Consider the following 13,601-nt stretch of genomic DNA (forward strand, 5'->3'; position numbering starts at 1 on the left):
GGGTTTCTGTGAGCGCTCACGGATTTGGGGGAGGGTTGAGCACAGAGCCTGGCACACAACCAGGGGACAGCAGCAATGGGGCCCCTCGCCTTTGCCCAAGGTCTTCCTCCAGCTCCACTGGCTTTCTCCCCTCTCCCTTCTCTGCTGCTGCTGCTGCTGCTGCTGCCTCTTTGAGTTTATTTACTTATTTTGAGAGAGAGAGAGAAAGAGGAGAGCGAGTGGGGGAGGGGCAGAGGGAGCATCCCAAGCAGGTTCCATGCTGTCAGCCCCAAGCCTGACGCGGGGCTCAATCTCACCAACCGAACCATGAGATCATGACCTGAGCCCCAATCAGGAGTCGGATACTTAACCGACTGAGCCACCCAGGCGCCCCTCTTCTCTGCTTTTTTAAACCCTTTCCATGCCCCGATCTGAGAATCCAGGGCCCTGACCCTCAGCCCCCCGCAGATGACCCCTCCCTGTCCTGCTGGTGTGCAGGAGTTTCTCTCTCCCATGTCCCCCAGCCCACAGCAGGCACCTGCAGCATACTTGAGTGCCACCCTCCGTGTGGCTGTCCTGGGTTTCGGGAAGCTCCTGCTTCTGGTCCCCCTTGGCCGCTCTGGCCTGCACGGCTCAACCGGCCTGGGCAGTTCTGGTTGGTTTGTCAAGGACATTCTTAATGGCCACGGTAAACCCTTGCAGGGCGGGGAGGGAGGGAGGCCTAGGATGTTGATTGGTGGAGCGCAGACCTGCTCAGGTGCATCTAGGCTGCAGGCAGAAGTGTCTCTGTTAGAGGAGGGCTGGCTGGGGCCACAGCAGGGCCAACGGACAGAGGTGAGGGGCTGCTGGGTGTGGAGCCGGGGCCTGGGTTGGGTGGAAGCTGGGCCAGGGCAGGTCGGGCTGGGGCAGGAGGCTGGGGGGCAGGGGGCCAGCACCTCGTTTCAATCTTCACGGGCTTTCCTTCAGCGCCTGCGGTTTACCTGCCTCTGTGGCCTGAGCAGAGGAGAGGGGGGCTCAGGGATGGGCAGGGGGAGTCAGAGCAGCCCCTGGGGACCCCACAGAGTGAGTGACTCCGCGGGGCAAGGAGATTGCTCTGAGCAGTGGAAGGAGCCAAGCAGGAGCTGTGTCCACAGCAGGGGAAGGGAGTTCTGAGGCTTGGGGTCCTGCCTTGATCAACATGGTACTGGACACAGGGCACAGTTAGGAACCCCGGTCCCCACCCCGCATCCTCGGCGGCACCCCCTTAGTGATGAGGGCACAGCAGACCTATGTCCCCTCCTGGTAACTTCACACACACACACACGCACACATGCACACACATGCAAACAGGAAAACGCTTTTCCTTTTTATCTGGGAAGTAGGGACATTGGAAGGGCCAAGTGGCAGGGTAAAGCCACTGGAGCAGCTTACCAAGGGTCTGTCTGTCTGTCTGTCTGCTCAGGGACCCGATGGAAGAGCTGGTAGGGCTGCGTGAGGGCTCCTCGGGGAGCCCTGTGACTCTTCAGGAGCTATGGGGCCCGTGTCCCCGCATCCGCAGAGGCATTCGAGGTGAGAGCTAGGTCCCTTCCTCTCCCTATCGAAGATCCCTCAGGACGTCACCCCTGTCTACCCAGACCCCACCTCCCCCACCCACCTTGAAGTCCAAGAGCTGCCCTGCCTTGATGTGCCCACAATCACTGGGCGGCCGGGAGGGAAGGGATCTGTCTGCCTGTCCCTTTGCCTATGGGTCAGACGTGCTAGATGTCTGTTGTCTGCCTTTGGGGAGAGCAGGTCCCAAGGCCTGATGGCTATACTGGGGGCTTTGCTCTGGGCCCAGTGGGTGCTGCCTGGTCTGACACCGGTGTGGCCTGTAGGATGGCCCCACGGGTCTGGAGACATGGAGGGGTCCTGCTAGCCCCTTGTGTTCTGTAAGCCGTGGGCCCTGCGGAGACACTGGAGAAAGCTGTGGCTCTCAGCACACACTCCCCACCCCCTGCTGCCCCATCATTCTTCCATGAGTATCCAGTGTGGGTGGGGGGTGGGTGGGGAGGGTGCCAGGCCTCTGTACCCCACCAGGGCCCACCGTGCGGCCACCTTCACTTGTCCAAGTTCCTGCTCTGCCCCTCGTGTGCAGACCCCCTTCTGGGCCACCCTGGGCTTGACCACATGGCCCCAGCCCCACATTGCCCCTGCCCTCCCTGCCCTGAGCCTGAGCAGGCCTCCAGGGAAGGGGCCGTGCTTGCCCCACCCCTGTCCCGGGCTATGACCCAGTGCCCCTGCCCCAGGGGGCCTGGAGTGGCTGAAGCAGAAGCTGTTCCGCGTCGGGGAGGACTGGTACTTCCTGATGACCCTTGGGGTGCTCATGGCCCTGATCAGCTACGCCATGAACTTCGCTATCGGGCGCGTGGTCAGAGGTAACCCCTCCCTGGCACGCACTCCTGCTCTGGACACAGGCTTCCACGCATGCTCTCGGGATGCCACATGGGCCGCCAGGTGCATCGCGGGTGGAGGAAGGCTCCGGGTAGGGAGGAGGCCTGGGTCTGTGCAGGCGCTGCTCTTGATTTGCTGTGCAACCCTGGGCAGGCTCCTGCCTCTCTATGGGCCTCAGTCTCCTCATCTGCACGATGAGCAAGAGAGGCCCGGATGTGCCCAAGAGCCCTTCGTCCTCCGAGCTTCTGCCCACCTGTTCTTGCTGCCCCTGTTTCTTCTCCTCCCTCCCTCCTTGCTCTCGGCTCAGTAGCTCCGGGCGAGGGCACTTGCTCAAGCTACCAGACACAGACCTTTCTTTTCCCACGCCTCAGCAGGCTCTCTGCACCCTGAGATCTCCCAGGAACCGGGATAAGGGGGCAGGAAGGTTCTAGCACCCCTCTGGTGGACTTGCTCAGGGGCTCTCCTGAGCACCTGCTATGCACATGCCCCGGCCATCATCTGAGAGCTTTCTCACAATGACCTTGGGAGGGAAGTCCCACTGCTAGCCCATCTGACAGATGGGGAAGCAGAGGCTCACAGAGGTTAAGTCACTTGCCCAAGGTCACTCAGCTAGGGAGCGGTGACACTGGAATATAGACCCAGGGTCCTGTGTCTCCCTCCATTTGGGGATCTGCTGCTCCCTGGGTGGCCCCGGGCCTCCCCTCTTTGAGCCTCCACTTCCTGGGGGGGGGGACACCTGAGGGCTGTGATGGCTCCCTGACTCCCGGGTGTCCCCAGCACACAAGTGGCTCTACCGGGAGATTGGGGACAGCCACCTGCTCCGGTATCTCTCCTGGACTGTGTACCCTGTGGCCCTGGTCTCCTTCTCCTCTGGCTTCAGCCAGAGCATCACACCCTTCTCTGGAGGTGAGCCATTTGCCTGTGTGCTTTGTACCGCGGAGCCTCGTGCCAAAGCCTTTTCCTGTCCCTCGCGGCTTCTGATGGGGGGAGGCAGGAAGCAGTGACCCCATTTCACAGCCAGGGAGGCCAGGCTCAGGGGAGTCGTGTCACTGCCCCAGAGTCACACAGCGAGAAGGCCAGATCTGGACTCTTGGCTCACTGCTGACTCTGCTTCCTTTCTTAGGGCTCTTCTGGGTGGTGACGGGGAGCCCTGGTGGCAGGTTCCCCAGGGAGGAGGGGCACAGCTCCCCCAGGGCCTCTCAGCTCTGCCTCCAGCTCCAGGCCAGCGCTGGGGAGCTCCAGGGGCACATCCGCGGGTGGTCTGAGCTTCTGTCCTGGGTTCCCCCCACCTTGCCAGAGTTGTCCGCCAGGCTCAGCTGGAACGACACGGGCAGCTCACGTCCCCCTCTCTGACCCTCACCTGTGCAAATGAATTTGCAAATCCCAACTCAGGGTTTTGGAGGACCCGACAGGTTCACAGCGTGGAACATTTTGCGCAGGGTGAAGTGTTAAGAGTCTAATCTGGAGACTGTGCCTCCTCTTGCCCCACTGTCCATCCCCTGCCAAGGTTCTGGAATCCCAGAGCTGAAGACTATTCTGTCAGGCGTGGTGTTGGAGGACTACCTGGATATTAAGAACTTCGGGGCCAAGGTCGTGGGCCTTACCTGCACCCTGGCCACTGGCAGCACCCTTTTCCTGGGCAAAGTGGTACGGGCAGAGCATTCCCACCCCGCCCCGCCCCCTCTGCCTTTCCCCCCAGGGCCCCACAGAAGCCGGGTCAGCGGGGACTCAGGCCGATGCCTGCCTTCAGGGGCTCAGTCTTGGGGAGGAGACGGGCTGGGTCCCCAGGTGTGACAAAAAAACCGGGGAAACAAAGAAGGGTGTGGACGGGTATCCATGCGGGCCTGGATGAGGCTCTCTCTGCGCTCCCCCGCTTCCCCCAACCCTGGGCCCCGAGGGGGAGGGGCTAGGGCTCTGACACGCCCCCCCCACCGGAGGCAAGCCCCGCCCCTGTGCCCACGCTGCCCCCCCCCCCCCCCCCGCAGGGCCCCTTCGTGCACCTGTCTGTGATGATCGCTGCCTACCTGGGCCGTGTGCACACCAAGGCCATTGGGGAGCCTGAGGTAAGGGAGTCAGGGAGGGCCGTCCTTGGAGGGAGGAGAAGGAGGGGAGGGTGGGGGCTGACTCTGAGCCCCGGACTCCCCCCCCCCCCCCAATCCCCTCTCGCACAGAACAAGAGCAAGCAGAACGAGATGCTGGTGGCAGCGGCCGCGGTGGGTGTGGCCACAGTGTTTGCAGCGCCCTTCAGCGGTGAGACCCTCCCTCGCACCCCTCCCTGCACCCCGGGGCCCCCCCACACCGCTCCTGTCCCCTACCGCTGTGGACTGATCCGTTCACTCCTGTGTCCAGCTGAGGGACCTGCAGGAGGGATGGGGGCCAGCTGAGATCTTGGTTCTTACAGCAGACTTTTGAGGGCACGGCCACCCCTGGGTGGGGTGGACGTGTTTATTGAGACACTTCAGGGTTACGCCAGGCAGACCCGGGTTTGAAATCCAGCTTCCCTGCGTGACCCTGGGCTGGTGGGGTCAGCCCTCTGAGACTCACCTCCTTGTCTATAAAATGGGGACCAGAATGGCCCCACCCCCTAGGGCTATTGGAGGGATTGAGATGGCCCAGGAGGGCACATACAGGCGTCTGCCCTGGGCTCCTGCCTGCCCTCCCTCACTTCAGGTCAGGACCGAAGAGAGAGGGCAGGCCTGGAGGAGAGAGGAGAGCAGGACGGGAGGGGTCAGGGTGCTGGGATGGGTGGGGGTGGGGCTCTAAGCTCAGCGTCACCTTCAGGCGTCCTGTTCAGCATCGAGGTCATGTCTTCCCACTTCTCTGTCTGGGATTACTGGAGGGGCTTCTTCGCTGCCACCTGCGGGGCCTTCATGTTCCGCCTCCTGGCAGTCTTCAACAGCGAGCAGGGTGAGTCCCCCTCAGACCACCTGACCCCAGGCCCGGCTCCCTCCTCGTCCCTTCCCCCCCTCCCCTCTTTCCCTCTTTTCTCCCTCTCCCCTCTCCTTCCCGACCTGTACTGGGCATGAAGGATGGGGGCCCTGAGAGTACAAGATGGCACAGTGAGCAAAGAGGCAAAGGCTGGTTGTCGGGGCCTTGAATGCCGGGAAAGGGTACTTCGTGGGGGCAGGACTTGGCACGACCCCCACGCCTGTTTGTTGAGGCTGGGACTGGGGTTTGGCTGGGGTAGGAGCGTGGTCCCTGATCATTCCCCTCCTTCCCCAGAGACCATCACCTCCCTCTACAAGACCAATTTCAGGGTGGATGTCCCCTTCGACCTGCCAGAGATCTTCTTTTTTGTGGCCCTGGGGTGAGTGAGTGCCCCCCACTGGGGGCCTCCCCCCCCACCCCCCCCCCCCCCCGCCCCAGGCCTGAACTGCCACCCTGTTTCCAGGCTGGGGCTCCAGAACTCCCCTCCCCTCCCCAGGGCCATCTGCGGCATCCTGAGCTGCGTTTACCTCTTCTGTCAGCGAACATTCCTTGGTTTTGTCAAGACCAACCGGGTCACCTCCAAACTGCTGGCCACCAGGTAGGCTCTGGGCAGGGACTGGGGACCTCTCAGGGGGAGCAACCCCCTGGCCCCTGCTCTCAGCCTCCTGATCTGTTTTATAGAGAGCCCTGCCCTCTGTACTGTCGTCCTCCTACAGAGCCCCCCAAACCTTCCTAGCCCACACGCCACTTATGGAGCCCTGGTTCCCTCCTAACGGCCCCTCTCCGGGTCCCCTCAGCTACCCCTCCACCACCCCCAGCTTGCTGGGCTACCAACCCCTCACTCTGTCACTGAGTTTGCACCCCCCACGGAAGGCCCACTTTCCCATGGAGCCGGAAGGGCTAACTGAGCCCCTCTCCTCCCCAAACCTTGCCCGCCCCCTGGCATTGGCATCTCAGAGTCGGCCTCCTCTGCCCCAGGCCCGCCACGCGTGGCCCCCGTGGCCTGATGGGAGCTCCGTCTGGGCGGGGTGGGGCTGACCCCCACAGGGTTCCTCCCCTGGAGTGGATCCGGCCCCCAGGGTGGTGGTGGGGCCCGCTCTTGTCCTTTTCCCCTTCCGGGGGGGTGAGGGAAGAGGGGGGCCGGCACTGGAGCTTACCCGCTCCCTCCACCCCGACCCCCACCCCACAGCAAGCCTCTGTACTCCGCCCTGGCCGCCTTGGTTCTTGCTTCCATCACCTACCCCCCTGGCGTGGGCCGCTTCATCGCTTCTCGGGTAAGGGGTGCAGGGCTGGGACCCCCCCCCCCGCCATCCGTCACCCACTTTGTGCCCGTCATCTCGCGTAATCCCCACCACACCCGTAGGGGAAGCCTGTGGGTCATCCTCGAGTTCCAGACGAGGACACCGCAGCTCTGGGACGTCAGAGCCCTTCCTGAGGCGGGACAGGGCAGAGGAAGACTCGGGGCAGGGGCAGGGCAGGGGGGTGGCAGGAAGGGGTCCCCCAGCCCCCTCACCGACCTGTCCCCCGCACCAGCTGTCCATGAAGCAGCATCTGGAGTCACTGTTCGACAACAACTCGTGGGCGCTGATGACCCGGAACTCATCCCCGCCCTGGCCTGAGGAGCTCGACCCCCAGAACCTGTGGTTCGAGTGGTACCACCCACGGTTCACCATCTTTGGGACCCTTGCCTTCTTCCTGGTTATGAAGGTGGGTGCCAGGGGGCCCCCAGGGGAGCGCACACAGTGGAGACCAGCCTGGGAGGGGGATGCTTGTCCGTGGCCTGGGCCTCTTCCGCCCGGCCCGCCTGATCTGACTCCCGCCAGCTGTGCAACCCTGGCCAAGTTGCTTCAGTTCTCTGAGCCTCGGTTGCCTCGTCTCTTAAAACGGTCGCTGTGTCGGCCTCGGAGGGAAGGTTGAGAAGGAAGAGAGGAAAGCCCTCGGCACGGTGCCAGGCACACAGTAGGCACTTTGTCAGGACGGGTTTCCTGCCCTCAGTCAGCGCCTTCCTGGTCAACAGCAGACACCGGCAATGGGGGCGCGTGCCCGCGCGACCCCCTTCCCCCCAGGACACTGCCCTGTCCCCCCATCTATTCCCTCTTCTCGCCCACTCCTGTCCGGTTGCCCCTAACCTCTGCCCTGCTGGGTTCCCGCCGCCCACAGTTCTGGATGCTGATTCTGGCCACCACAATCCCCATGCCTGCCGGCTACTTCATGCCCATATTCATCCTCGGTGAGTCTGGGGTTCTGAGGGTCTGAGAGGTTCAGGGTTACTGAGGCAGGGCTGTGGCTCTTGGCCCCTCCCCTCCCTCCTCCGAGGGTACCGAGGTTGGTCCCCAGGAACGGAGGGCTGTGGGAGCCGGGTCAGCCTGGCTCCCCCTCCCCCTGCTGTCTGTGGCCAGGAGCTGCCATCGGGCGCCTCATCGGGGAGGCCCTGGCTGTTGCCTTCCCTGAGGGCATCGTGGCCGGAGGGGTCACCAACCCCATTATGCCTGGAGGGTACGCCCTGGCAGGTGAGTGCGCTGAGTCCCCCCTGGGCGGGGAGACATGACGGACCTGGGCTGGACCTGGGGGGTCAGCCGGTGGTTCTGCGGGGCATGGGGTGGTCACTGCGCCTCCCCGTGAGCCCCCTCCCTGAGCCCCCGTGACTCTCTCTGGCTCCCGTCTTGTCCCTGGTGCCCCACACTCTCCCTTACCACGCTCCCCCTCACCGAGCCCAGCCATCACGGCACCTCCAGCGTGTGGCCTCTGGACAGCCGCCGTCTAGCACGTGGCCTTAGCCCCGGGTGGCTCTGCGCTCTGCACGAGGCTGGCCCCTGGCCTGAGCCGCCCCGCCCTGGGTCCGCCCCCTGCAGGGGCTGCGGCCTTCTCAGGGGCTGTGACCCACACCATCTCCACGGCGCTGCTGGCCTTCGAGCTGACCGGCCAGATAGTGCATGCGTTGCCGGTGTTGATGGCCGTGCTGGCAGCGAACGCCATCGCCCAGAGCTTCCAGCCTTCCTTCTATGACGGCACCATCATTGTCAAGAAGCTGCCATACCTCCCGTGGATCCGAGGTCGGAAAATCAGGTGAGAGGTGCCCACTTTGGGCTGGTTGATGGGGGTGATGGGTCTGGGTGGGCTGGGGTGAGGCCCCACCTCCAAAAAAAAAAAAAACACAAAACCCTCACTGTGGCTGACCTTGGACCTGGGTGGTATGGAAGAGGCCAACACACAGCCACCTCGTCCCCACTCTCTCCAGCTCCCTGCATGACCTTGGGCAAGTCCTTGGCCTCCTGGGCCTCTGCGTCTCATTAGCCATCAGTCTGTCCTCATGACGGTAGGACAGAGATTGCCGATTTGCTGGAAACTGGCGCTCAGAGAGATGCCTTGTCTTGCTCGCGTCCCACAGAGAATCGGTGCCAGATCTGGGAGGTCCCCTCCTCTCTCCCACTCCTGCTCTGCTGTCCTGACTGGGACACAGGGGGCTGGAATCAGGCTTTGAGGTCCTCACTTGGCAGCCTCTGTTCCCAGAGAAGCAGGACTGAGAGTCTCTGAGACCCAAGGCCCAGCTCCCAACACGTGCAAGCTGCCACCTTGCTCCGGACCTCAGTTTCTCCATCTGTAAAACGGGGGTGGCTACTCCAGTGATTTTCAAACTTGAAAGCCTTTTTTTCATTTTGCCGTAAAACTTCCCTTCAAATGAAATTTTTCAGGGAAGGTTTCCGAGTAAAACAAACCAAAGTGGAGACAGTCTGGGCGGGGAGACAGGGGTTTGAGAGCTAGGAATCCAGAGTCAGGCCGTAGGTGAGCCGGTCCCCAAGTTCCTCCCCACCTTGGGGTTCTGCCAAGTTCCTCCCCACCCTAGTTGCTTATGCTAGGAATGTCTCAGCACCTGCCCACAGCCAAGAACCAGGTACCCCTGCCTCGTCCTGGGGTCTGGATATCCTGCCGCTCCAGGACCTGAAGGGAGCGCCCTTCCGCCTTCAGCTCTCACCGTGTGACTGTGGAGCACTTCATGAACGCTACCATCACCACGGTGGCCAAGGACACACCGCTGGAGGAAGTGGTCAAGGTCGTGACCTCCATGGACATGGCCAAGTACCTCCTGGTGGAAAGCACAGGTGCCCGGCAGGAGGGGGGGAGCGCGGGTGGGGAGGGGACATTCCCTCGACCTTTCTCTTCAGCCTTGGGGGCTCAGGTCCAGGAAAGGGAAAGCGGGGCATGGCACCTGTCAGGCACCTGAATCCGAATCTTCTCTCTACAACTGTGTGACCTCAGGTGGGTCACTTCACCTCTTTGAGCCTCGGTTTCCTCACTGGTAAAATGGAGATAGCAACCGCCCTACTTGGGGTGGTTGACATGTTTAAATGAGAGACGAGAGGGGGCTTGTAAGGCACTCTGTGGATACCTTTAGGAATTTTAGAAACCAGTCCTCGTGTGCTTGGGAGTGGGGGTAAATGGATGGGAACACTACCAGGGTCTCCCCTTCAAGCATTCCCTGGCTTAGTCACCTCTCTTGAAACCCCGTTGCCATGAGAAAGATCTCTTTGGAGAAAAATGGATGGGCACCTTTGTTAAAAGACACACAAGCTGAATCTTGGGGAAGGATCTAGCTAGAGCATCATTTCCCACTGGGACAAGTACGGTAAGAGTGGGAAAGACTTGCCAGGGGGAGGCAGCTATGTCCACTCGGGCCACCGCCAGCCCATATGTGCAAACAAGGCAAGGTACACACTTGGCAAGCATAGCACAGCTGGACTTTGACGCCCACCCATCCTTTCAGCAGGTGCCTTGTTCAGGAAGCAACCTGCACAACTGTATGGGTCACCCCCATACCCACCCCAAGAGACCATAAAGTCATTCATGAGCAACAGAAGCCTGGGCAAACCCCTTAAGCTCTAAGAATTGCAGTTTCCCTACCTGGAAAATAGGGACCAATGCAATATGGAGTTGTCGGAGGTTCTTACCCCAAACGCCAGGCGCTCTCCCCACTCAAACTGGGATACTTTTAACATTATCCCACAGAATACACCAAATACCCCGTTTGAAAATACTTGCATATGTCTGACTCCCCTAAGAGGCTTCACCTCCTGGAACAAAGACAGAACTGGCCTCCAAGACAAAGTCCACTTCTACCCCTAGAGCCACAGGAAGCAAAGAGCCCCCAGCCAGCACAGGCGCAGGTTGTGGGACCCTGGCGCTCACCTAAGACACAGCTTTAATTGTTATTGTTGCCGTTGCTGTTGTTTAAAGGGAGAGTATTTACCTATCTAGTTGTAAAGGTTTTTTGTTTTTTTTTTTTTGGTTGTAAAGTTTTTTAGTTTTTTGTTTTTCTGGTGGTAAAGTGTTTTTGTTTTTGCTTTTTCTAGCTGTAAAGTTTTAATTTTGCTTGACAAGAAGGAAGACTACCAGGACTGCCCCCTCAAACCTGTGCCCGCTCCAGTCATGGCCTGGAGTGAGGCTTGCCAAGCCCTCAGCACACGGTGCATTTCCTGTGGGAAATGAGGCGCAAAGCCCGGCCGTGATGCACAGATATCTTCACGCTAGTTCTCCCAAACCTGCTCTTGCCTTGAGGCCCCGCCACAGGGGCGGTCAGGGTGGGCAGGTAACCTCCCGGCCCCCTGGCAGCCTCACCCAGCTGCCCTCAACCACCAGGCCTCCACATCAAAAGCTGAGTGACCTTGGGCAAGACAATCAACCTCTCTGTGCCTCTGAGCCTCAGCTTCCTCTTCTGTAAAATGAATGGTAATAGTTCCTGACCCATAGGCTGCTGTAGGTTCCTGAGAGACACGAGAACACCCAGTACAGTTCTTGGCACATAGTCGGTGCCCAGCAAATGTAAGTTTCTCCTTCCTGATGTGGCTCTCTCCCTCTCCACTTGTGCAGAGTCCCAGATCCTGGTGGGCACCATGGAAAGGGCCCACCTGGTGCAGGCACTCCAGGCTGAGCCACCTTCCTGGGCTCCAGGACACCAGGTGAGTACAGGACGGGGAGTGGTCAGCAGGGTCGTGAGGGGAGGGGGCCTCTGGGAAAGGTGGTTCTAGGGGGCCGGCCTGGAGGAAGGGGTGGCTGGCCCAGGCCCCCCATGATTTTTCCACCATCGCCAGCAGTGTCTCCAGGACATCTTGGCTGGGGGCTGTCCCGTGGAGCCAGTGACCCTGCAGCTGTCTCCGGAGACCTCCCTGCACCAGGTAGTGGGAGACAGTGGGGAGGGTTGGGGCATGCGGGCATGTGGGCATGCGGGCAGACAAGGACTGTGGGGTAGAGGGAAAGAGCCCAAGAGGGGAACTTAGGCTTCAGTTTTCTTGGCACGCTCTGTCTCCTTCTCTTGGGTCTGCTTCCTCATCTGCGGAATGGACACAGCAGTCCTTGTCCTCTCCAGCCTTTATTCCTCGGATTCTTGGGATGACGCAAAGACTAAGGGAAGAGGGAGAGCTTGGGGGAACAGAAGCCTCTGGGTGGAGAGAGACAGTAGTTACAAATGTGTCTTTGCATAAAGGTACACATGGGTCTCGGTTTCAGCTGTACCATATTCTCCTCGTGTGATCTTGGGCACATTACTTAATCACTCTGAATGCTGATCCCCTCCCACCCTGCAAAACAGAGCCTGGCACATGGGGTTGGGGACCTGGCGGAGGCCTCAGTTCCTCTGTGCTGCTGGATGATCCTGGATCCCTTTAAATAAACCCGTCCTTTCCCTTGGTCCCTTATGCGGACTCTGGAGACCTCTGGTGGTCATGGTGGACATTGCAGGCCCGGGTCCTGTCTCCCACCCACCACTATGCACGCGGCCGCCCTACCCTTCCCAGGCTCAGAGACAGGCAGGTGGGCACCACTGGGACGGAGCCCTGACCAGGGCTCCACCTCAGCTCACAGCCCCCAGGCCAGGGCGAGATTGAAGCTAGAGGGGTGGGCTGAGCACATGTCCTCCAATGTTTCCTAACAACCCCTCCTCCAGGCACACAACCTCTTCGAGCTGCTGAACCTTCAGTCCCTCCCTGTGACGTCCCGGGGCAGAGCTGTAGGCTCCGTGTCTTGGGTGGAGGTACGAGGGTCCCAGGGGCGGAGCAAGGCAGAGGAGCCATGCTCTAGCAGGCTGGGGAGGCAAGGGGGGGGGGGGGCACCAGTATCCTCCCATCTAAATTTAGAGGGGTCTCACTGGATTCTGATGAGCCTCACTTCTTGGCCCAGAGTGGCTGGCCGCTGTTTTGTGGCCAGTGGCCAGTCTTGCCACTCTCTGGACCTCAGTGGTTCCATCTGTGCAGTGGTGGGGGGCGGGGGACACTGGCTTCAACGTTCACCCCAGAATCAACCCCGAGCAGAGTCAGGTAATACTGGAACCCCCACTCTTAGCCTCTTCTACATCCTCCCTCCCCCCAACCCCTCTTTCTCTGTTCTAGTTGAAGAAAGCAATTTCCAGCCTGACAAACCCACCAGCCCCAAAGTGAGCCAGCCTGGCAAGACGAAACAGGGCGCCTCAGCTGCCCTGGTGAAGGAGGTTGGGCAGGGACCCTGCCTCTCTTCCCCCATCACGGCACACCTCCCGCCCGGCTCAACTGCTCAGTGTAGCGGGCAGCTCCGACCTAGCATCAAAGAGGTCCCCACGGTCACCATGGTCCATCCTGGGTGACGCAAGCACTATGTGCCTTAAGGGACAAGTTCCACCCTGGACAGAGCAGAAATGGAGACCGCAGAAAACCAGCGGACAGTGGGTGCTCATCGAAAAGTCACCAAATTTACAATGAAGACAGGGGTGTATGCGGTCACCAAGGGCAGCTACAGAGGCCCTCTGGGGGTTGTAGGACTCCCAACCAGAGGCTCCTGAGAAAAATAAAGCCGATTCCCAGAGCTGCAGACCCCCTCACCTCAGCTCCAAGGGCGTTGACGTACCTGTGCGGGCCCTGAGCGAGCTCTTGGGGGGCCCCCTGGTGGCCACCTGTGGGCATCGCAGGCCTGGGTTCCTGGCCTCCCACTGCTCCTAAATAAGCAGGAGAGCAGGTCCCTCACCAGGTCTTATGACGCTTGTCCTCACGAATAAGAAGAACCCTGTGGTCCAGCTACTCTCACCCCAGCCCCAGCTTCCTCCTTGGCTGAGCCTGGGCTGATGAAGCAGCGTCCCTGGGTGTGGCTCCTGTGTGCTCCGCAGAATCTTGGGCATCTCCCGTGGGGCCTCTCCAGGCTGGCTGGCAGTGGGTGAACCACCTGTTGGGGGGGGGGAGGGGCAGGGCATAGGGCCCCCCCCAGAGTCCCTCTAAAACCCCCTTATCCCAGGGGCCCAAGGACACACCTTCCCCCAGAGACCAGGC

General features: G+C 60.9%; 1 protein-coding gene across 2 annotated transcripts; it reads left to right on the forward strand.

Annotated features, from left to right (window-relative positions):
- The first annotated feature begins 710 nt into the window (after positions 1 to 710).
- LOC112861829 (chloride channel protein ClC-Ka) lies at positions 711 to 12,878 on the forward strand. Of its 2 annotated transcripts, none has more exons than XM_086715780.1 (20): positions 711 to 813; positions 1,421 to 1,527; positions 2,244 to 2,372; positions 3,166 to 3,294; positions 3,896 to 4,035; positions 4,374 to 4,451; positions 4,560 to 4,638; positions 5,170 to 5,295; positions 5,611 to 5,695; positions 5,813 to 5,914; positions 6,506 to 6,590; positions 6,850 to 7,023; positions 7,477 to 7,546; positions 7,716 to 7,826; positions 8,169 to 8,382; positions 9,283 to 9,416; positions 11,182 to 11,270; positions 11,403 to 11,486; positions 12,254 to 12,340; positions 12,696 to 12,878. In XM_086715780.1, the coding sequence occupies exons 2-20, from the start codon at positions 1,428 to 1,430 to the stop codon at positions 12,741 to 12,743; spliced, it is 2,064 nt and encodes a 687-aa protein (XP_086571906.1). In that variant the 5' UTR covers positions 711 to 813; positions 1,421 to 1,427; the 3' UTR covers positions 12,744 to 12,878. The 2 variants fall into 2 exon arrangements, with proteins under 2 accessions (XP_086571906.1, XP_086571907.1); XM_086715781.1 differs by having other exon boundaries at positions 11,406 to 11,486.
- Positions 12,879 to 13,601: the final 723 nt, after the last annotated feature.

This window comes from Puma concolor, chromosome C1 (assembly GCF_028749965.1).
Source record: "Puma concolor isolate L17-30 chromosome C1, mPumCon1.1.hap2, whole genome shotgun sequence".
Taxonomy (NCBI): Eukaryota; Metazoa; Chordata; class Mammalia; order Carnivora; family Felidae; genus Puma; species Puma concolor.